The 25,054-nt window shown below is 40.3% G+C and overlaps 1 protein-coding gene across 1 annotated transcript; it reads left to right on the forward strand.

Annotated features, from left to right (window-relative positions):
• The first annotated feature begins 429 nt into the window (after positions 1–429).
• On the forward strand, positions 430–25,054 carry LOC117909036 (DNA polymerase I B, chloroplastic/mitochondrial-like). Its single transcript, XM_034822938.1, is given in 14 exon segments — positions 430–562; positions 1,285–1,366; positions 1,441–2,479; positions 2,611–2,802; positions 4,821–5,494; positions 8,981–9,437; positions 10,741–10,833; positions 11,518–11,610; positions 11,691–11,820; positions 11,823–11,884; positions 16,947–17,039; positions 17,141–17,353; positions 17,436–17,525; positions 24,950–25,054. Coding segments are annotated over 13 exon segments (3,294 nt in total). The 5' UTR covers positions 430–562; positions 1,285–1,313.

The raw sequence follows: 25,054 nt of genomic DNA on the forward strand, positions 1-25,054 counted from the left end.
ATAAAAAAATTAAAGAAAAAAAAAAAGAAAATATATAAGACAAATAAATTTATAATCATATACCAACCCTACATAAAAACAAATAAAACTAATTCTACAAATGACGAATTTATTAATTCCTATAAAAATTAATTTTTTATAAAAGTTTTAAAAAATAATTTTAATATTTAATTAATTTTGTAGTCAAAAGGTTTGACTTGTGGAGGGAATTTGGAAGAACGCGCAGACCCCGTGAAAAAGGCCATAGTAGTATACCATACAATAAATAATAAAAAAGGGGTACTTTCAGAAATAAGGAAAAAAGGTTCACCGAGCCACTGGGTGGTCCATAATGAAAATAACAAAAGTTGAGGGACACATTTTGAAAATACAGCAAATTCTCTATAAGAAGTGGTGGGGTTTTGGGTTTAGAGACACTGATAGAGCAAGAAGACGAAACGAAGTCAAGGGTTTTTCCAAAACCCTAGTCTCATCTTTGCCGCCAAAATGCGGTCGTTTCATCCTTAAAACGCAGCGTTTCATCTCAGCTCGGAGAAGACGATGTGCAGTCTGTGATTTTCTGGTACAGCTTCGTCCTCCACACACTCTATCTTGAAGAAAAAATCAAAAAAGAAAATAAGTTTGTGTCGTTTTAGGGTTTTGATGGTAGCAGTAAAAGAAATTTCTAAGTGTTTTGGTGTGAAGATTTGGGGTTTTGTTGATTTTCTGAACTGGTAAATGCAAGCACTTTGGAATGGAGGAAATTTGTAGGTTTTGCTGAAAATGTGGTTTGAGAATTAATTTGAAATGCATTCTGTTATTGCTAAATGCCAAAAATGTTGTTGAAATTTTTTGTGTTGGTTCTGTTTTTCAGAAATTTGCCAACCGATTTTATTAGCCTAGATACGATTTAAAATTTTGATGGCTTAAGGATTTCAAATTTACAAATTCAGGACTAGAGATTTTCAGTGCTGACTACACTGGAAAAAAAAAATAGACAGGAAATATTCAGATTTTTTTAGCATTAGCTTGTTTGTGTATATGGGTTGTACCCCTTTTGGTTAGATGCCTTAATATATAATGTATTTGCCTATTCGAAAAAGTGCTAGTCTTGATTGAGTTTCTGCAGTGATTAAAAAATTTAAGTATTTTAACTTTTATGATGGGTTTCTTACCCTACATTGTTGAGTTCTAGTTGGATTGGTAGGCCTGAGTTTTATGTATTTGCTTTATGGATTTCTTATTCGCCACATTGTGAATTTGGTTGAAAGCAGTAACTTGAAAAATAAGACTTGATGCTTGCAGTTAAGCAGGGAAGTGACTGAGTTGATTCTATGCGAGGGGCTGCCTTAGCTGGGTCATGCAGGCGATGCTGTAATATATCTATGTATGTATATACATTTGTTATAGAATTTAGTTGGTCTGCTGTCGTTTGTAATAACACATTGATTAAAACTGCAGGGGAGAAGTTCATCCACTCCGAGGTGCCAATGGTACTTTACCTGGTGTCATTGTTTTTAATAATACACTTCAGCGTGGGCAAAGTTTGAGTTATTGTAGGAGGCCATTTATTCAACTTAAGAAAAATGGTGAAGCCAATTGTTGTCGCTCACCTCATCATACGAAGCATGCAATTCATTTTTCTACCTCATCAGTTTTAATACTCCCTCGCTATCCCAATTGGATTTGTGCTGAAAGAAAATGCTTTACAAGGGGTTTGGTTAACCTGCAGCATCTGCATGGCCCAGTAGAGCCAGAGGTAGGTTTTATTCCTCCTCGTGGGGCTGTTGGTTTTGGTGCTACTTCAGGGGTGACTAGGTGCAGTAACCCTGGGAGCATCTGGATTGAGGAGGCCAATAAACTGGTTGAAATAAAAAGGCAAATTTCACAAGATGGCAATGCTTATGTAAGGTCAAGCATATTTACTAAGTATCGTAGTTCAAATTCAAATGGTATTACCAGAAAAGGAAATTTGCGAAGCTCAGTAGGGCAAGGATGTATTGATCATGGCCAATTAAAAGCTCAAACTCACGGTCCGCTATATAATCCTAGTGTTCAGGGGCAAATATTTGCTGGGGATATAGGATGTGAAACAATGACTAATGACTGTGCTTCAAATGTGCTAGCTTACCCTGAAAAAATACAGGCAGGCAACAAGCATATTTCCAGGAATAATGTAAACAGTACTGCACCTCATCACTCAAGGAAGGTTGTTCAGTCTAATGGGTCATTGTCAATGAAGCCTTTGGAGGATAGGGAAGAGGCAAATTTCATATTTTCTCGGGATAGAGCTGCTGATGCAATTGAAAATGACGAATCCAATGAAAGATCCATAATACCTGCTATGGGAACACATGCTTTTTCTCAGTTGGAGGCTCGCAGGAAGCTTTCTAAGATCTATGAAAAAGTTCTCATAGTTGATGATATCTATGTTGCAAAAAAAATTGTCAGGAAGCTCACCACTCAGTACAAGCATCTTATCCATGCATGTGACACAGAGGCATGAGCTCTACTTAAGTTACAAAGAAGATGTTTGGCTATTTATAGAAGTGTTGATATTTACTCATAAGCTACTCAAGATACTCTCATTTGTGAGTTACTTTAATAATATGTTTTCTGATAATTTCACAGGTGGCCAACATTGATGTGAAGCGGGAAACACCTGTTGATCATGGAGAGATAATATGCTTCAGTATTTATTCTGGACCTGAAGCAGATTTTGGAAATGGAAAGTCTTGTATCTGGGTAGATGTTCTTGATGGTGGTGGGAGGGATCTTTTGGTTGAATTTGCTCCATTTTTTGAAGACCCATCAATCCAAAAGGTATGCTTTTACTTGATGGTCCTCCTGATCTACAGCGCCTTCTGTTTAGCATTATTAGCATTTATACAACCTTCTGTGCTAGCAATAATGAGAGTCTTTGTGTCTGTTAACTTGATACTATGACACTGTTATACTTGTAATTGAAGGTTTGGTGCATGTTTCCTGATCTAGGATTTTAATCATTATCCAACTTTTCCCATGTACAAAATTAGTAGTTATGCCATTTTCATCAAATTGACAGATTTTCATGTCTTACCATGGTGAATTGGCGGGTCATGTGTAGTTCACATCTTCCAGTGATCTACATGCATGCATGCATACATCCATATATACTTATGTTACACACACACACACACACACACCCCCGATATGGTGATTGTTCCATACCTGTGATTATAGGCCTATTGCATGTTCTTAAATCTTGATTTATTGCTCCGTTTTAGGGAATAAATGGAAAATAGGGTTGTATAATCCTTGCCATTTGATGATCCAACTCTTCCCATGTGCAAGATCTCTTGTCATGCCACCTTTATCAAATTGGCTGATTTTTGAAGCTGTGAGTGGGACTGGCTTTTGTGGTGAAGGGCTGGGGAGGTGGAGATGTAGGAAGTTCTAGGTTTGAGTCTTAGGGCCCGAAAAAAAGACCAAAAAGAAAAACGAAAACTTAGATACCTATCATATATATATATATATATTATATATATATATATATATATATATGCGTGTGTGTTTGTGCGTATGTGTGTGTGTGTGTGTGTGTGGTTTTTGTGGTGAAGGGTTGGGGAGGTGGGATGTAGGAAGTTCTAGGTTCAACTCTTAGGGCCCGAAAAAATGGACCAAAAAGAAAAACAAAAACATAGATATCATATATATGTATGCGTGTGTGTATCCTTTTGGCCCATTGGGCTGCTATGTTTGAGCAACTTGTCCTACCTTTTAGGCTATTCCACCCATTAGTCGAAGAGGCACCACCTCTTTATAAGTATATACATGTTATGTGACCTATATTTATGCATGTACAATTTTGGCTCATTGTCTTGTGAAATTATTGCAATGTGCTAGCCAACACATCCTACCCTTACAATGCTCCATCCATTGGCTGAATAGGCACTACTCTTTATACTCTATTCATGAGAATTCAGAAATCAAATTACAAAGCAATATGAGACAAACAATTTGCCAAAGGGTCTTGCCTCTAATGAGGCTCCCCAATCAACTATGAATTGATCATCATATTGTATATACTCCAATCTTGACTTGTTTGAATAGATTGTGCCAGACCCCAAAGTTATTGGACAATAAAGGAGATGGTGAATCAACTCTTCACTCCCTTTACATAAAAAGCATCAATCGGGACTAAAGAATTTGAAAGGTCTTCTCAACTATAGCATGTCATTGGTATTTACCTATTGTGTGCCACTAACCAAGGAGAGACCTTGACCTTGGATGGGACATTAGATTTCCATATAAATTTAGTTCAGGAGAAAGGAATTACATCTGATGTATTGGACAAAGCCATGAAGAATGATTTGACTGCAAATAATTTTTCCATCAAAATTATTCTTATTGTCTATCAGTTTGTTTCTATATGAGAGACCTAATGGTATGATTTTAAATTTCTTATTACGTGGTATCAGCTGGATGAAGTATTGAAATTCTTTCAAACTGACATATTTTTCAATTTTATGTTATATACGATACCAATTGAACTGATTCTCATTGATCATTAGTCCTTCTGGAATTGTGGAGTACTGTACTTACTCCAGTATGGACAAGCCCCCTTTTTGCTTTTCCTCAAGGGGGGAAAATACTGGTCTGATTGCCTATATCATCTTTTAACAATTGAACTGTTTCAGTTCCCTTTAGCAAGATTTCTTTAATATGTGAATTAGCTAGCAGAAAACAAAAAGAGAGAAATCTCTAACTGTTTTAGCTTTTATATTTTACCTATACTCTGAGAAACTAGCTCAGTGCATGGACAATTGTGGAAATGACAAGTTGATGTATTCTTTGTGTAGGTTTGGCACAACTATAGTTTTGACAACCATGTTATAGAGAACTATGATCTCAAAGTTTCAGGTTTTCACGCTGACACAATGCATATGGCACGGTTGTGGGATTCTTCAAGACGGGCAGTTGGTGGATATTCTCTTGAAGCGCTAACACGTGACTCAAAAGTCATGTCTGGTGCTGACATGTCTAATGGAGAAGAATTGATTGGCAAAGTATCAATGAAAACCATCTTTGGCAAGAAAAAACTGAAGAAGGATGGAACTGAAGGTAAAATTATCACCATTGCTCCAGTAGAAGTGCTACAAAGAGAGGATCGGAAACCATGGATTAGTTACTCTGCATTGGATTCAATGAGCACACTCAAGCTTTATGAGAGCATGAAAAACAAACTGTTGGATAAGGAATGGCTTCTTGATGGGGCTCGTAAAGGATGCATGTTTGATTTCTATCAGAAATACTGGAGGCCCTTCGGTGAGCTTCTAGTTCAAATGGAAACTGAGGGGATGCTGGTAGATCGAGCCTACCTCTCTAAGGTGGAGAAAGTAGCCAAAGCAGAGGAACAGGTTGCTGCCAACAGATTTCGCAATTGGGCATCTAAGCATTGCCCTGATGCTAAGTACATGAATGTGGGAAGTGATACACAATTGCGCCAGCTCTTATTTGGTGGCGTTGCAAACAGGTAAGAAGTTCTTATTTTCTAATATGCTATTTTGCTTTTTTCTATTTTTCTTTTGCTTTTTCTTGTCTTTAGTCTGTTTTTGGCTTTTCCCTTTTCTTCTTTTGGTCATAGTTGAGGAAAATATGCTGATATAGATGTCAATTTTTTGGTAGGTTGTACTCTCCTTTTGGAGATGATTTCCAAAAAAATAAATAAATAAAGGATGTAGCAATCAATGATGTATACTTCCTATTATTCTAGCTGCAAAATGTTACTCTTCCTTTAGTCCCGAACAAGGAGATGTTTGTTGGACAACCAATTTTCCTAAAAAGTTAAATCTATAGGATTTAGACTTACATGTATATCATGCTCTCCAACACCCTTCCTTACATGTGATCCAATAACCACATGTAGAGAGACTCATAAGCTTGTAGGCAAACAAATCACAAACACTCTCCTTTTGAGCTTACACATGGACTCAATAAAATGGGGAAATAAACATGTTATAAGGTTTGACATCCCATCAAACAAGAGTTTGATTTCATGTTGAACAACCAATTTTCTTAAAAGTTTAAGCTACTAGGATTTGAGTCCATAATGTATATCATACATCTTGTCAAGGTTGGTCCTTAGATCCTAGTGACCTCTTATTCCCAAAATTTCCTTTCATGCTCTATGAAAATATGATTTCCTAGTTGTTTTCTCTCAAACCAAGTTTATTTGGAATTCCAAAACTTTCTTGAAAGTCAAAGCTTTTGCACGGTTGGTGGCGAGTTAGAAGGTTAATACTAATAATTTACTTCAAATAAGGAGGTCCTATAAAACCTTTGGCCCTTGTGTTACATTCTTTGTGTGAGGAGTAGGAAGGTCGATCATCTCTTTCTTCACTAGGTATTCTCATCAGAGTTATGGCAAAGGTTGTTCTCTCTGACAGAAATTGAGAAAGTTGCTGCAAGAGGCATTGTAGATATGATGACCATCCTTTTCATCGAGTTCGGAAAGAGCTCTAGAGTGAGGGTTTAATGAAGAGGAGCTACCCTTGCTTCATTGTTGGCTATCTGGTTTGAAAGGGATGCTAGAACAGTCAAAGACAAGAGATCGGTGGAAGAAGTTTGGGAGACCTCTTGTTTTCATGACCCTTTTGATTGTGGTGGCCAAGAATTTGTTGGTGTCCCTGTTAGAATTATCTTTTTGGATTAGAGAACTTGATTCGTTAACCATATCCCTCTTGTTTTCTGTAAGTTTTGAGGAATTCTAACCGTTTTTTTTAACATTCATTCATCATTAATATGTTAGTATTCTCATTTCATATCCGCCCACAAAAAAAAAAAAAAAACAATAATTTGTTGGTTAAAAGAGAGAAATGTTGACTTGTACAAGATTTTTTTTGATAGACAAAAATAGAATCTATTAAAAAAGCACCAAGAAAAGGGGAGTGCATAAGGAATTCTTATCCTTTTTTTTAATATTCATTTGTCATCAATATATTAGTATTCTCAATTTCATATACCACTAGAAAAAAAGAACCAATATTTTGTTGGTTAAAAGAGAGAATGTCGACTTGTACAAGATTTTTTTTTTTTGATAGACAAAAAGAGCATCTATTAAAACAGCACCAAGAAAAGGGGTTCACCCTACATTTATAGGCAGTATGCAAAAAATATCACAGGAGAACAGCCTACAAGAAAAAAAACCACACTATTCACAAGTTAGACTATCTAAGAAATCCATCAATAAGGAACTCGCCATTTCCATCAAATTGTAAGACCATTCCATTAGGGATTTAATGAACTCCTTCAACCCTTTATCTTTTGTTACGCTCTTTCTATGTACACCAAAACAAACAATGGAGAGTCATACACCAAACAGTACTTCTCTTCTTATCCAACCTCTTAAATTTCCACTCAAGAAGGAGATTTCTCATTGAAGCTCAAAACACTCATTTCAAACAGAAGACTGCTAAGAGAATAGTTCATAGCACTCTTGTCCTTTCACAATGAATCAAGATTTGTACTAGATTTTGTAAAGAAGTTTGTGAGCTGAAGTGCTGAGAGTGTTCTAGCAAGGTAACAATAGTGTGATGAGGCAGGGAGAGTGTGCTAGCAAGGTAATGATGGTGTAATGAGGCAGGGAGAGTGTTCTAGCAAGGTAATGACGATGAAAAGATTGAAAAGGTGATGCTGTAGGAGAGTGGTCTTGCAAGGTAATGATGAAAAGCTAATTTCAATGTTCTTATCTGCTCACTAAATATTGGGTTCCTGGAAAACTTGATTTCACTCGGTTATAACAATATAGTGTGGGTATATGAATAATAACCCTGACTCATCAAGGCAATTGACCTCAATATCAGTGGTAGCCATTTTGAAATTCCCAAATTTGTATTGGGGTAAAGTTGCAATTCTTGCCTCTCTCACTTCCAGGAAATGAGAGTGTCCAAGCGAAGCATGGAAGCCTATAGTGTAGACTAGTCACATCTGACTTAATTAACATCATGGTAGGCACAAAGCTGAAATAAAGACAAGGGACGTAAGCAGGGGTGGATCCACATAAGGATCAAGGGGGCAAATGTCCTCCCCCTCCCGGGGAAAATTTGGAAAAAAACCTTCCTTATTGAGGGTTTGAACAATTATCCTTTGATTTAGGAGGAAACTCTGGTTACCACACAGCTATCCAATTGATTTTTGTTCTCCCCCCCACCCCCCTCTTTCTTCCTCCCCTTCAACTTATTTTCTAGCTCCACCACTGGAGGTAAGCTGTTTCTTAAAAAAACAAGGTAAAACTGGGGGACAAGCCATGGCATCACGAAGATAATGAACAACATATAAAAGAGCCTCATAGTGGACACAATGGGAAGGATATGACCCTAAGTGTGGATATGCTCAAGAGCACGGAGCTCCTGATTCATAAGATTGCATATAAATTAATTGTGGGATTGTGGGGTGCAGTTCATTGGAGTCTGATTCCAAACTAAAGAAACACACTACATTTTATGATAATGTGTGTGAATGTTAGATTTATGATACAGATGAAGGATATATCTCCTGTATGGTTGGCATATTTTTAACTTCACATTTTTAGTGTGCTTCAGTATCATTAATACTCTGCTTGGATCACTTGAGAGTTATGCATTTTTACATGAAAATATTAAATTTCCTGTTGAAGTTAGTGTTCTGTAAAATATCTCCGGAGTGTCTCTTTTTTATGGGAGAAAATTGGCCTCAAATCTCTTGCATGTGAACTTACAGGCTAGTGAGAGTTTTATGATTCCTGTCTAAGTTAAACTTCCCTGCAAATTTTATAGGAAAAATATACAGTTCTATTGGAGGAAACCACTCTCAAAATTTTTTGGATTCACATGGGATGTTTTGATTTCCATGGTATTCAAATGCTAGGAGAGAGACAAAAATGAAAGTTACTACTTTTCTGAAATCTCATCCTTTCCATACAGACCCGATGGAGCTCCATATATTTAACTTAATCACTTCTCTCTCTCTCTCTCTCTCATAGAAAGGATCCCAATGAGTGTCTTCCAATGGAGAAAACTTTTAAGATTCCCAATGTTGACAAAGTGATTGAAGAAGGCAAAAAGGCACCCACAAAATTTCGGAATATTACACTAAGTAGCTTTGATGTTGAGATACCAATTGAGATGTGCACAGCATCTGGCTGGCCCTCAGTTAGTGGAGATGCCTTGAAGACCCTCGCAGGGAAGGTCTCTGCAGACTTTGATTTTATTGATGATGCTGAATGTGACTTTGAGACTACTGCCATAGAAAAGATTGATGAAGTTCCTGGAACACGAGGACCAAAAGAGAGTGAGGACACAGACATATCTGCTTATGGAACAGCTTATGCTGCTTTTGGGGAGGGGCAGGAGGGGAGGAAGGCTTGCCATGCCATTGCTGCTTTATGTGAAGTTTGCTCTATTAACTCTTTGATATCCAATTTCATCCTCCCATTGCAGGTGATTTCTACTGTCATATTCTATTACTACGCACACTGTTTCATTTGTATTTTTTAGTTTTTATTTTCTTGTATTTGTTGCTATTACATGAAATTAGGACTGAAACTTTCTCAACCCCTTGCCACTTGAGAACTTCTGTTTTCCAAGTTTCTACTGAATAAAAGGATAATATTCTGATTTAGGCCAGGAAATGATATTTCATATTCGAGTGCCCTGCGGTGTATGGAGGCTTGGTCAAACTAGTTGATTGAACTGGCATATAGGGCATAACTGGCCTCATTTCTCCTTCTGTCTGAACTGATCCTTTTTGTTTCACCCAGCTAAAACCATTACTAAAAAGCAGCAAAGTTGGTTTACTGTGTAAATTTCTTATCCATGCATGGATCGTCGAATAGCATCTGTTCATAGGCAATAGCTGCAATCCACCAATGTGACATTACATATTAAGAAACATATATGTTAATAATTTAAAGAACTTTTAATTCAGAATCAAATTGTTCCAATTCTAAATACTCCAAACTTTATCCACTCAGTCAAGAAGGCTTTGGGGATGTTTATGGTTTTTGGGGAGTTTTACATTCATTTGATATTAATGCTTATTATAACAATACCTAACAAATGAAGACATGAGATGTTTACCCATGCACACATGCACATACCTACACCCTTGTGGTTGCTAATTTGGTAGGGAGTAAGCATTTAAAAAATTGGTGAAAGTTTTTAATTACCATTTATGAGATTTTATTAAATATTTGGCTAAAATTCTCAAAACCTTTATCATTGGATCCTCAAGAATAAAGAAAACCTAAATACCTAAATATCATCATTTTAACGATATTGACATAATTTTTTTCAACTAGAAAAATAAAGATATATGAAACTATTTCTTTCATTGCCACTGTGAATATTATCATACATCTGAGAATAGATTGGATCCTACAGAATCAATATTTAAAAACCCTTACAAGCCAACAAAATTGCTTCAACCTAATCTTATTTAAGGGAAATTCAGCAGGTTAGTTATGTTGTGGTTGTGTATATTACTTATATCACCTACAATTTTTGTGTTGGTTTGGCCAAAATTAGAACCTATTGACTGGAGGTTCTAATTGGGGGTTTGGCATTAACAAAGCCTCAAAAATCTACGAATGGACGTGAGAAACATCTCTCTCTCTCTCTCAACTCTCCATAAAGATTAAATGTTAAATGCTGCTTTCTGCTAACAGTTTCTTAATGTTTTTCCATTTATTAACTTCAAATTGAGTTGGTAGTTCATGATGATCTTGGTTGCTTTCTAATGCAGGATGGTGAAATATCTGGCAAGAATGGGCGTATTCATTGTTCTCTTATCAACACAGAAACTGGGCGCTTGTCAGCTAGGAGACCAAATTTGCAGGTTCATCTTTTATTTTCCTTAACCAGTAGCGCTAATATTTACTGCAGTATTCATGCTTGTCAGCTTGGAGATCAAATTTGCAGGTTCATATTTTATTTTCCTTAACTAGTAATGTTAATATTTAAAAAATAAAGCTGCAGTATTCAACGTAGATGTTACTACTTTCCAATGCTGTTTGCATAGTGACAATTAAGACTAGAAAAGAAAACAGGTGTTCTCATGCTCTATTATTGTTGGTTCTTATCATTGAATAAAGCATGACCTTGGTGTTCAATCAAAATGGTTCCTTATTCAATGCTGGTCAAAAACCAGTATGTAGCTTCCAATCAACTGAGGAAAAAAATTCTGGAGTTTATAAAGGTAGTAGAGTTAATTGCATGCCTGAAATGATAAATGCCTTGAGAGTGAATATCCTAGTTTTCCAACGACAAATGCATTTTTTCATTTCATGGCTATCTCCTTGGAATTGCATAATAGCTGTTATTAAGGCACAATGGTTACCTTGACAAGAGTTTTATAGTGGATGATATCTGAGTTTCAGATGTCTTTTCAGTATTCATCAAGACAAGGCAAAATAGAAATAATGAGGAAATAAATGCATTTTTTTGTATTATAGTTTATTTTATTTTATTTTGTTTTACTTGTTAACTAGGGGTGTTATTATTCTTGTTTTCTACAAATCAGAACCAACCTGCTTTAGAGAAGGACCGGTATAAGATCCGCCAAGCATTTATAGCTGCACCTGGAAACTCCCTTATTGTTGCTGATTACGGACAGGTACTTGGCTTCAAAATCTATTTATTCTTTAGAAGTTCGGTCTATTTCACTTGTTGATTGAACAATGTTCGATGTTACAGCTGGAACTTAGGATTCTTGCACATCTTGCCAACTGTAAAAGCATGTTGAATGCTTTCAAAGCTGGTGGAGATTTCCATTCTAGGACTGCAATGAATATGTATCCACATATTCGTGAAGCTGTTGAAAAAGAGAAGTGCTTCTTGAGTGGCATCCTCAACCTGGTGAAGACAAACCTCCAGTTCCTCTGTTGAAGGTAATATATGAACTGTTAGTTTGGTAGTGAATATAATTAGATAGCACGGGGATGGATTATGGTTATTGGTTAACCAATATTTCATAATGTTTGACATTAGATTTATGGAAAGTGTTGGCTTAAAATTGGATAAGAAAAGGCACGTTACATTGAAAATAATTGAGTTGGAGGGTCAAAAAATGGGCAGTGTATGCTTAAGATGTCATGTTAGTGGAATTTAGGCCACAACTAAGGCAGGTTGGACTGGGTTAAAGGTCAATCATTCCAACCCAAACCTCAGCCTGAGTTGAAGCTTTTCAACTTAACATGGTGTTGGGTTTGGTTGCCTGTGGTTGCTAAGGATTGGGTAAGTGAATAATTCTTTTTACAACATTTATGCTTCTATTTCTTAATGCTTTCATCACATTGTCCAAATTAAGAGCTTGTCTCTGATGAAAATTGAGACAAGGAGTTAGAAAACTGTATTTTTTTTTGTTTCATTAGAACTCAGTTCTTATAGTCTGTTATTGTCTGTTATTTGCTTCTTTTGGCATTAATTGGGTTGTCTCACTCAGTTGAGAAAATTTTGACTACCTGGCATGGTAGTTTCATGGGCTTTGAAAGATTTGGAGGCTGGCTTCTTATTTTGTGCCTATGGGCACTATCTTAATGCTAAATTTTGAAAACTATTTCCTTAAATCTTAATGCCTATGTCCTTGCTAGATTTTGTGAATTGGTTAGGTTCTTCTTAGGGTGCAGTTGCTTGTTTTTGTGTACTTTTTTTTTTTTTGATATACAAGCAATTGTATTAAGAAAGCCTGACGTACACCTGAAAGTATACACGAAGTATACAAGGCAACAAGGCCAAAGGGAAAAGAAAAAAGCAAAAAAAATCCCTTACTTTTTTTTTTGATAGGTAAAGTAAATTCATTAAGAGCCAATAGGCTAGAGAAAGGTATACACGGAGTATACCAAATCATAGTTCTGAAAGGCGCGCCTAAGGCGCGCCTAGGCTCGGGGCGGCGCGACGCCACCCTTCGGCGCCTCGCCTGAAGGGAGGCGACGCCCCATCACGAAGGCGCCGCTTAAGCGCGCAAGGCGCTCGCCTCCGCAAGCGCGAGGCGGTCGCCCGAGTCGCCTTCGAGGTTCCGACCAGGTACGCACTCCTTCTTCTCCTTCTCCTTCTTCTTCTTCTTTTTCTCCCTCTTCCCGTCGAGTTGCAGAGAAGAGGCAGGGTCGTGGGAGCCCTAATTTTTCTTTTATTTGCTCGGCCCAAAACGACGCCGTTTTGGACCCTGTTCATTTAAAAGAACAGGGACCAAAACGACGTCGTTTTGGAGCCTGTTCTTTTTTTTTAAAAAAAAAGGCCAAAACGACGCCGTTTTGGCCTGCTCCTCCCATCCAACCCCCTTTTCTAGCTTTCTCAACCCGAGACCATTGCCATTCTTTGCCCTACCTCTTCCGTGCTGGAGAAGTGAAGAAGAAAAAGAAAAAGAAGAAGAAAAATAGGGGGAAAATAGGAGAAAAATAAAGGGTGCGCCTCACTTCACTAAAGCCCGCGCCTTAGATGCGCCTTGCGCCTCAGGCTCCAGGACTACTTTGCGCCTTGGTGCGCCTTGAGCCTTTTAAAACTATGTACCAAATACAAAGAAGCAAAAAGCAAAGGGACAAACAAGCCCGACCCTTACTTGGTGGCTAGCCAGTCTACGAAATCTATCAAAGACAAAGTGTGTTCCTCTATATACATCCTAGCCCAATTCACAAAAGTGTACAAAAAGATTGATTTAATATCTTGATTGTTCCTCTCAATATCATCGAAGGCCCTCCTATTCCTTTCTTTCCAAATGGTCCACATCAGGCAGAGAGAAGCAGCTCTCCAATCTTTCTCCCTTTTCTTGCTCACAAAAGATATATGCCAACCTAGGAGGTTTCTTTTCACAGAGGAGTGCATCACCCATTGCACCTTAAAAAGGGAAAAGATCAGAAGCCATAACATTCTGGCTTTCTTGCAAAACAGAAGAAGGTGATCTGTGGTTTCCTCCTCTTATTTACACAAAAAACACCTGTTGGGGATGCTCCAACCAAATCTCTTCAGGTGGTCAGTGTGAGTAGCCTGCTCCAAGCCACCTCCCACCCAAAGAAGCTAGCCCTAATTGGAACCCAAGGCGTCCAAATAGTTCTAGCCGGGAAGGGGGCTTTGTGCCCCTTGAGAGTAAGCTATAAAAAGACTTGATAGAAAAGGTCCCATTCTTGTTCTCTTTCCACCGAGCAAGTCATCCACACCTCTTCTAATGGTCAAAGGATGAAGCTTGCTTAATAAGCTTTTTACTTCTCCCACCTCCCAATCATTAAGGTGTCTATTAAAACAAAGCCACTAGTGCATCCCCTATGATGAAGCGGGAATGAGAATGAAAGTTCTCCCAACCATTTTTTATGGCCTTCCAAACCCCCACTCCATAACGGTCTTTTACACCTTTGGAGCACCATCCCCCCTCTTGAAGGTCATACTTACTAGAGATAATTTGCTTCCATAGGGACTCATTCTCATTAGCAAATCTCCACAACCACTTCCCAAGAAGGGCCTTGTTAAAAGTAGCTAGACTGCGAATGCCCAAGCCACCTTCCTTTTTAGTGGCACAAATAGCCTTCCAACTCACCAAGTGAGGTTTATTCTCTAATGCTCCACTGCCCCATAAGAAATCCCTTTGGATCTTTTCAAGCCTTGCACACACCCTCTTGGAGATCACAAAGAGAGAAAGGAAGTAGGTTGGGAGGCTAGAGAAGGTGTTTTTTAGCAAGCAAGACGGTCACCTTTGGAGAGGTATTGCCTTTTCCAGAGAGACAACCTTTTCCTGAATCTTTCTTCCACTGCATCCCACACCCTAGTGGATTTGTAAGGGCTCCAAGGGGAAGACCCAAGTAGGAGGTAGGTAAACTCCCTATCTTACATCCCAAGACCGTCTCAAGAGTCTCCATAGGAATGCCTTCCCCCACTGGGATGGCCTCCGTTTTGCTCAGATTGACTTTTAATCATGAAATCCTCAAACCACATGAAGGTCTAGTTAAGATATTGCAACTGATCTGCATTGGCGTCATAGAAAATTAAGGTGTCATCGGCAAACAAGAGATGGGACACGAACAACCCCTCTCTTCCTCTTCCTCCACTCTGAAACCAGAAAAAACCCTCATTTCTTGCACGAGACAACAATTGGCTAAGAGCTTCCATGGCAAAAAGGAAAAGATAGGGGGATAGAGGGTCGCCCTGTCTCAATCCCTAGAGCTACGAAAGAAGCCTGAAGTGCTTCCATTGATGAGGATCGAGAAGGTAGTCGTAGAGCAGCACCATTTCATCCAATTAATCCATCTATGCCCAAATCCCATCTTAGACATCACATCCATGAGAAAGTCCCAATTGACATGGTCAAAAGCCTTCTCAATGTCCATCTTGAGAAGGAGGCCCGGGATGTTGTCTTTCAATCTAGAATCAAGGGCTTCGTTAGTAATAAGAACAGTGTCTAGAATCTATCTCCCATGGACGAAAGCATGCTGAGAATCAGAAATCACCTCCCCCATCACTGATTTCAGTCTATTGGCAAGGACTTTGGCAAGCAATTTGTACACACTCCCTACCAGGCTGATTGGTCTGAAATCTCTTAGGTCTTCGGTCCCCTCCTTCTTAGAAATGAGCAAGAGGAACGTGGAGTTTAAGCTTCTTTGGAAGTTCCCATGGAGGTAGAACTCTCTAAAGAGACCCAAAATCTCTGGTTTAACGTCCCAACAAAACAACCAGAAGGCCATTGTGAAGTCGTCCGAGCCTGGGGCTTTGTCACCACAGAAGCTGCTTAGGGCTGTAAAAATTTCTTCCTCAGAAAACATAACTTCTAGGCTGCTGGCCAAGCCTTCTCCCGGCTCCTTGAAGTTAAGGCCATTGATACTAGGCCTCCAATCCCCAGAATCTGAGAGGAGGGACTGGTAGGCTCTACAAACACCTTCTTTTATATCTTCCAAGGAAGAGAGATTCACCCCATGAAGTACAATCTACATGCACCCTAACCCAATCCGAAAACATGTACAAAAAAGACCGTAAAGTAGCTTGATCCGCTAATTCAATATCTTCAAAGATTCTTCTATTTCTTTCCTTCCATAAAGTCCAAAATAAACATAAAGGGGCTGCATTCCACGCCTTTTTTCTTTTCTTTCCAACAAAGGTGTCGTTCCAACCAAGAATGGTTTCCCTGATAGAATTGGGTAAAACCCAATGAACACCAAAAAGAGCAAAAATAAGGTGCCAAATCATAGCTGCCTTGGGACAATGAATAAGCACATGATTTGTTTTTGTGTACTCACACCTTGGTTGCTTTGTATACGTCATGTATACTTTTTCTTTTAATACAATTGCCTTTACTCGCCAAAAAAAAATAAAAATAAAAATTGATTGTGTGGTTGAGGAATTTGTGGGAATTAAAAGGAATACAAATTTATTAAAAGTAGATGCACAAATGATACAGGACAAGAAGTAAAATGCAAGGAGAGTAGTGGTGTAGTTGAAAGAACTCTAGGAATCACTCCTAGAAACCTTTAGGCTTCACATCCAAGTATTCTTTGTATCACACAAAGAACATAGTGGCTGCTGAAAATTTCATCATTCATTCATCCTTATCAAAAGACTGATCAACTACTATATAGAGCTTTTCTAGGGACTTATAATTCCTTGGAACTAGTTACATAGTAGTAATGCAACTTGAAAATAAAAAAACTTGGACTCACTACTAGACCACATGAAGGACTTGGAAAATGACAATATTAATGATTGAGAAGAGTAACTTGTGACCATTGACTAGGCCATAACTTGATTGCTGGAAAGTACTTTCTAGGTTGAATCCATATTGAATTGTATAAGATCCCACCTAAGCCCATTATGGCCCAGAGAATGCCAAATTAAAGTTTGGGCCTTGGAGCCCACTCCTTTGCGCCTTTGATAAACTTTTAAAGGGGCTGCCACTTGCCTACAACAAAACATGTGAAGCTCCAATTTAACTGTAATCATCATGGTTTGATTGAAACATATTTATTTATCTGTTAGGATGCTTTTGGTTCAGAAAGAAGGAAAGCAAAAATGCTCAACTTTTCCATTGCCTATGGAAAAACTGCAGTAGGGCTTGCCCGGGATTGGAAGGTATGCTTTCAGCACCAAGCCTAAATGATGAGTAATTTTGATCAAATTGCATTAAGATAGTTTGATTATATACAGCACGGCATCACCATTTCTATTCTCAGGTGTCTGTGAGAGAAGCAAGGGAAACTGTTGAACGCTGGTATAAAGAGAGGAAAGAAGTGCTTGCTTGGCAAGAAAAACGTAAAAAAGAAGCTACAACTTTAAAATATGTTTGCACATTGCTAGGACGGGCCCGGTCTTTCCCTTCGGTGCATCATGCTACTGCTTCTCAAAGAGGCCACATTGAGCGAGCTGCCATAAATACCCCAGTGCAGGTTCTCCCCCCCCCCCCCCCCCCACTCTCCTCTCTCTCTCTCTCTGTGTCTCTCTGAGCTCTCATTTAGTTGAATTTGACAGGGTAGTGCTGCTGATGTTGCCATGTGTGCCATGTTAGAAATATCGAGGAATGCACGCTTAAAGGAGCTTGGATGGAAGCTGCTTTTACAGGTTTGGATCATGTCTTCCTTTTTTACCCTCTTATTTTCTTCCCTAGTTTGCTTATTGTTGAAAATTGCATTACATAACTAAATTTCAGATCATACTACAGCTTTGCATAGATGTTATTGTTGCCCCATTTGAGTCCATCAGGGAGAGCAATATTTTTCAACACAAAACAATTAAATTTGTTTCTACAATCTCTAACGAGGTCACTGACATCTCTTTTGACCTTCACTTTTGATTATGATGAACCAACTTTCTGAAAACTGCTGAGCCCTCCATGACTAACTTCAGGTCCTCATTCTATTTGGCCAGGGGGTTGTCTATGTTCAAGTTTGACATGATCTTCCTGGCTTGCTTCTCAAGTATCTATTCAGCCCTTATGTTCGCCTCTAACATCTTGCTATGTTTGTCCATACAAACCCTGTCCATTGGTCTCATTTAAATCATTACTAAAATAATCAAATTAAAAATAAGTTTTGGTACAGTTCATTTACCAAGTTGAACTATCATTTAGAGGGCCAGGAACTCCACCTCCCAACCCCCACCCACTGGACTGGTTCCCTGTGCCTCGTGCAGGCTTGCTGGTAGTTCTTAATAATGCACCATTTTTATCTTCATCTTGCGGTCTTCCCAATCATACATCAATAACCTCTGCTATTTCTTGGTGACACGCACACACAGTGGTCCTCTCTCTCTCTCTCTCTCTCTCTCACCACCAATTCAAATTCTCATTCTCATTCTCTTGATTACCTCCAATTTTATAGGTGACAACATTCTTTTGAACATGAGATCGGCTGGAGCTCGTAAACATAAACCTCCATCTTTGTTTCTCACCAAACTCTGTATTCTGGTTCTTAACTTTCCACTAGTAGGCATTGTCTTAGATTCAAGATGAACGACCGGTTATAATGGGGACCAGTCCTAGTCTAACTAATCTAGGAAAAAATGGAGAAATGAAGGGAGGAGGCAGATGTTGGTTTGCAGTGGATTCAAAATCGTTTGAAATCTCTGTAGAGGTGATTGGGAGAGATGTAGGGGAATCATTGTGGAAAGGAGTAGAGGTTTTACTTCGTGGGTCAGGTTTGGAAGTCTCAGCTTGTGCTGCTTGCTGGAAGGGGTGGAGGCTTGCTGTAGGGTCTTGTTGTGCAGGGTCTGGTCAAAAGGTGGGAAGATGGAGGAAGGAGGTTTAAGTTGGAAAGTCGAGCAAATGAGGCAGGTAGGTTTTATTGTGTTCCGTGGTTGACCTGGAATCAAAGAGATATTGTTTAGTGTTTCCAGAAGGAAAAGGAATTTTGGGAGGATGGGTTCTGCTGGCTGAAAAGCTTCGCTCTCTGGGGGTTATTTCTCGGGTTGAGTTTAGGGGAAATGTTACTTCTTATGGGACAGGAATACAGTAGGGGAATCTGAAGGAAAAGCCCCAAAATCCTATGTCGATGTGGTGAATTCAAGAGTGAAAAAGGCAGGGGAAACACTATGGTTACAGTTGGGAGAGAAAGACATCTCAAGTGAGAGGAAGTTAATGGACCGATGTCTGGTTGGCAGATGGGGACATAACCCTCTGTTGGATTCAGAAATGCATGCTCTTGAAAGTTGGGGGAGAACCTGTTGGAATATTAAAGGAGGACTGAAGTTCGCAAGGCTAGGGGGCCCTCTCTTGCTGATCGAGTTTGAGAATAAAGACGAGGCAGACAAGGTGCTTTTAAGAGGAAACAGATGGTTCAAGGAGTCGACTATGCATTTGGACAGGTGGGACCCAAAAGTGGGGTGTTCTCAAAATGGCGAAAGAGCCGAGAGTGCTTGGGTAAGAGTCATGGGATTGCCGTTGCACCTTTGGAGTCAGGAAGCCTTCAGAAAGATAGGAGACTGTTGCGGGGATTCGCTGAAGTGGATGCAAATACTGCAAATCTCAAGGAACTAAGGTGGGCCAGAATTTCAGTGAGATATGCAGGTGTAGAACGGCCGAGTACCATGCAAGTAGTAGTGGGATCTTTTTGTTATGCTCTCCAGCTATGGTGGGAGGTGAAACCAGGCTTGTCGGAAGTGGTTCCGGCCATTAGAAAAGATAAGGGCAAGGAGCGGGAGGTCAGGGATGACGGAGAAGGAGTTACACGCGCTGGATTCATAAGGGTGGGAGAAAAGATGTATGGGGAACCTGCAAAAGTGGCTGAGAAGTACAACGCAGAAGAAGGCAGCTGCAGCACGAAAGTTCAGCCCTCTGGTACTGTGCAGGGAGCAGCATCAGAGACTGACGGGTCAAAAAGGAGACCGATCTTCAGCTGGGGGGAAGAGTTTGCACTCTGGGCCTGGAGATTTTATGCCACTGGGCCGGCAAGATGATTCGGGCTGGGAAAGAGAGCCCGCTGAGGAGGGCCAAGGGATTAAAAAACCAGAGGTAATGGGCCGGCCCAATTTAAAGCTTTTTAAAGGCCAGACGGGGGAGAGAATACCCATTTTGGAGAATGCAAAAGGGGTTAGGGCTCCCGATGGGCGACGCAGTGGTGGCGGAGAGCAGGAGGGGGATTTGTTTGGGTTCAAGCTAGGATCGCCTCGTCCGGTCGTCAATTCCTCAGAAATCACTGACGAGGCGTTATTGAGGAGGCCTCCAGGTATTCCGATCAAACCTCTTCTCCTTTCTCATCTCTGGGGAAACGGGATATCTCTCTCTTTTCTACTCCTTCTGGGACGGGAAAGGTGTCGTCATGGCAAGGACTTCCGACCGGGGAACAGCTTCAGATGACGAAGGGGGTGCAGTCATGGACCCGCTACGATGATTTTGGCGGACGGAAGGGAGGCTGAGGTTTCGGACATGGTGGGTAGAGAGGCTGGGAATACCAAGGAAATTATCAGTGGGGTTTTGGAAGAGACAAGAGGAGAGGGCAAAGAGGGGGATTTGTGTTGGCAGTCTAGTAGCCTGGCTAAATTTAGCCGTTATCTAGGAATGCCAACGGAGGGATTTGAAGGGGAAATATTGTTCTTGCTCAAGAGATGAAAGAGAGGAAGATTCAAAAAGGCAATTTGGATGGCACAAAGAGGAGAAAATTAGAGACGTCAAAATTCGAAAGAGAATTGAGAAAATTGGAATGGACTGTGAACTATATTGGAGGTGGAGGAGGAGGTGAAGGAGGGGGAAGCACGAGTAGGTCTAAATGAAGCTCCGAATGCTCACCTGGAATGTAAGAGGGGCTAATAATTGCGACAAAAGGAAGGTGATCAAAGCTTTGATTAGGAAAAATAGGGTGGACTTGGTTTGCCTACAGGAAACCAAGATTCAGGAAATGACCACGGGCATTGTTCGGAGCTTAGGAGTGGGTAGGTTCATTGAATGGGGAGCTATAGACTCAAGGGGTGCAGCCGGAGGAATAGTGGTGATATGGGACAACAGGATGCTGGAGTTGGTTGACATGCAAAAAGGATTTTCTCTATTCGTGCACTTTTAAGAGCTGCGAGGATGGTTTTATATGGACGTTTACTGGGGTTTATGGGCCAATTTTAAGGAGGGAGAGGGAGAGTTTTTGGGAAGAGCTGGGGGCCATTAAGGGGCTTTGGAATGGGCCGTGGTGCGTTGCAGGGGACTTTAATGCCATCCTGAGTCCAGAAGAGTGTAACAGAGGAGGGAGATTGAACTCAATTATGAGAAGGTTCGCAGAAGTGAAAGAAGATCTGGAGTTAAAGGACCTGCCCATGGTGGGGGCCCTTTTACATGGACTGGAGGAGCGAGTAATCAGTCTTCTTCAAGGTTGGATCGTTTTCTGGTTAATGAGGAGTGGGATAGCCATTTTGGAGATGCGAGGCAGTTTCTCCTTCCAAGACCCGTGTCCGATCACTTCCCGATTCTTATGGATGGTGGGGGTATGAGAAGAGGCCCTATCCCGTTTAGATTCGAGAATATGTGGTTGAAAGCTGAAGGTGTCAAGGATCTACTGAAGAATGGTGGGAGGAAGGCAGATTCAGTGGATCTGCAAGTTTTATCTTGGCTGAAAAATTAAAATTTATGAAGGCTAAGCTGAAGGAATGGAACAGAAACAGTTTTGGAAGGGTTGAATATAGAAAGAATACGGCACTGGAGCAGATGGAGTATTGGGATGCAAAGGAGAAAACCAGCAGGCTGTCATTGGAAGAGCTGGAAGCCAGAAACGAAGCGAAAGAAGAGTATAAAAAATGGGTCTTACTTGAAGAAATCACGTGGAGGCAAAAATCCAGGGAAGTGTGGCTGAAAGAGGGAGATAGAAATACCGGTTTTTTCCACAAAATGGCCAACGCACATAGGAGGAGGAATAATGTGGACAGAATTAAGATTAACGGAGCGTGGCTCACGGAGGAAAATGATATCAGGGAAGGGATCGCCAATGCTTTTAAGACGTTGTTGTCTAATCCGGGGGAATGGAGACCTTCTGTTTCTGGGCTGCAGTTTGAGATGTTAGAGCCTTTGGACGTCAGTGCATTGGAGTCTCCTTTTATGGAAGAGGAGGTGCTTGACGCCCTAGAAGGCTGTAATGGGGATAAAGCCCCGGGGCCAGATGGATTCTCTATGGCCTTTTGGATTTTTGCTTGGGATTTCGTGAAGGCTGATGTGATGAGCTTCTTTAAGGAGTTTCACGAAAATGGCAAATTTGTTAAAAGCCTAAATGCAACATTTATGGTCTTAATTCCAAAAAAAGCAGGGGCTGAAGCTTTAGGGGATTATAGGCCTATAAGCTTGGTGGGAAGCTTGTACAAGTGGCTAGCCAAGGTATTAGCCAATAGGCTAAAAAAAGTGGTTGGAAAGGTGGTCTCAAAAGCTCAAGGGGCGTTTGTGGAAGGTAGACAAATCCTAGATGCAGTGTTGATAGCCAATGAAGCCATTGATTCGACCCTTAAGAATAATGAGAGCGGCATTTTGTGCAAATTGGACATAGAGAAGGCGTATGATAAAGTGGACTGGAACTTTATTCTCACAATCATGAAGAAAATGGGCTTTGGGGAGAAATGGATTAGGTGGATTCGGTGGTGTATATCCACTGCAAGCTTCTCAGTGATGATCAATGGAACCCCTACGGGCTATTTTCAAAGCTCCAGGGGTTTGAGGCAGGGTGATCCCCTTTCCCCCTACCTCTTTGTCATTGCTATGGAGGTCTTTAGTGTTTTCATTAAAAGGGCAGTAGAGGGAGATTTTTTATCTGGTTGTAGGGTAAAAGGTCGGAGCGAAGAAGGGGTCCTAATTTCCCACTTGCTGTTTGCTGATGATACACTGGTGTTTTGTAAACCTTCTCAAGATCAGTTGACGTACCTCAGTTGGCTTCATGTGGTTTGAGGCTGTTTCTGGATTGAGGATAAATTTGGAAAAAAGTGAATTAATTCCAGTAGGGAGGGTGGAGAGTATGGATGATCTTGCTGAGGAGTTTGGATGTAGTATGGGTAGTCTTCCAACTACCTATTTGGGGATGCCCCTGGGTGCTCCTTTTAAGTCAGTCACAGTTTGGGATGGAGTGGAAGAGCGCTTCAGAAGAAGGTTAACTATGTGGAAGAGACAATATTTGTCCAAGGGAGGAAGGGCGACTCTCATTCGTAGTACTTTATCGAATTTACCCATCTATTTAATGTCATTGTTGTGTTTACCAAGCTCAGTTAGACGAAGATTAGAGAAAATTCAAAGGGATTTCCTATGGGGTGGGGGCAACCTGGAGCATAAGCCCCATTTAGTAAGATGGGAGTTGGTGTGTTTAAGCAAGGTGAAAGGAGGCTTGGGGGTCAAAAGCCTATCCCTCCTTAACAAGACTCTTCTTGCTAAGTGGAATTGGCGTTTCGCAAATGAGAGAGAGGCTTTGTGGAATCAAGTGATTAGAGGGAAGTATGGAGAAGCTAGAGGGGGATGGTGCTCGCGGGAAGTGAGAGAGGCTCATGGTTTGGGTTTGTGGAAAGGAATTAGGGCGGATTGGAAGTTGGTGAGTGATAGGATGGCTTTCATAGTTGGTAATGGAAGAAGGGTGAGCTTCTGGAGGGATAGATGGTGTGGGGAGTCTCCTCTGTGTATGACCTTCCCCTCTCTTTTTGCTGTGACGGTTGAGAAGGAAGCGAGGGTGGCAGATATATGGGATCCTTTGGCTGAGGGGGGTTGGGGGGTTGGAACCCCTGTTTTTTAAGAGCGTTTAATGACTGGGAGGTTGAGGAGGCAGAAAGATTTATGGAGAGGATTCAGAGTAAAAGAGTTATTGAGGATGTGGAGGATATGGTATCGTGGACTGAAACCAAGAGCGGTAAATTCTCGGTCAAGTCTCTTTATATAGCTCTTGAAGCGGGTGGTTCATCTTTGTTTCCTTCAAGCTTTATTTGGAATGCGAATGTGCAGCCCAAGATTTGTTTCTTTGCATGGGAGGCCACGTGGGGCAAAGCTTTAACATTGGATCTAGTCCAGAAAAGAGGATGGGCCTTGGCGAACAGATGTTTTATGTGTCTTGAGAAAGAGGAGACCATAAACCACCTCCTTCTTCATTGTTCCAGGACGAGGGCTTTATGGGATCTTCTCTTTGCCTTATTTGGGGTGTCTTGGGTTTTGCCCTTTTCAGTTAGAGAGACCCTTCTGAGTTGGAATGGCTTCTTCATGGGTAAAGACCGCAAGAAGGTGTGGAGAGCTGCTCCTCTTCACATTTTTTGGACGGTTTGGAAGGAGAGGAATCGTTTGGCATTCAAGGATGAGTCGGTGTCAATTCAGAGATTGAAACAATCTTTTATTCTTACTTTATGGGCTGAGGCTAAGTTGTTCATAGACGATTGCCCTCTAACTATAGCTAATTTTATTGATTGGTTGGGCTCTAAGTAGGCTTGTGGCTATAGGTTTTTTGTCTTTTGGCCTTTGATGGCGGGTGTATAGGTTTTGTATACTTAGAGTTGCTATTTTAGCGTCTCTTTCCCCCTTTTTTTAATGAAATTCATTTACTTATCAAAAAAAAAAAAAAAACATTCTTTTGAACATGACTTCCTTCCACCTCTACTGATTGTATTATGCAATTTCAGGTTCATCTACTTGACATATTTTTAGTTTTTTTTTAACTGTCCCTTCTGTAGTATTTGTTGGGAGACCACACCTTTCATATTCTTATTTTACAACAATAATTTGCTGAAATCTGATGTAAAAAAACACAATAATTTGCATAAAGGATTTAAGAAGAGGAGTGAGATGGTAATGCAGACTTTAATAGATTATAACTCCCTTTTTTCATTTTTTAACAATAATTTGCATAAAGGATTTAAGGTGCATTGAGTCAGATGGTAATGGGATTAAATTGTGATTGATAATATAATTAGTGTCCTAGTCTTACACATTGATCAACGGAAACTGTGGATCTGTATTGATTAGTAGAGGCATCAACTTACACACTAAAGTACTTCAGTAGAAGGCCACCCAAAGCAGGTTTGTTCAAAAAATGACTAGTAACAACCATTCTTGGAAGCAGGTTCACGACGAAGTCATCCTGGAGGGACCAACAGAGTCGGCTGAAGTTGCTAAGGCAATCGTTGTGGAGTGCATGGAAAAACCTTTGACGCAAGAATATTCTTAG

This window comes from Vitis riparia, chromosome 19 (assembly GCF_004353265.1).
Source record: "Vitis riparia cultivar Riparia Gloire de Montpellier isolate 1030 chromosome 19, EGFV_Vit.rip_1.0, whole genome shotgun sequence".
In the NCBI taxonomy this organism is placed as follows: Eukaryota; Viridiplantae; Streptophyta; class Magnoliopsida; order Vitales; family Vitaceae; genus Vitis; species Vitis riparia.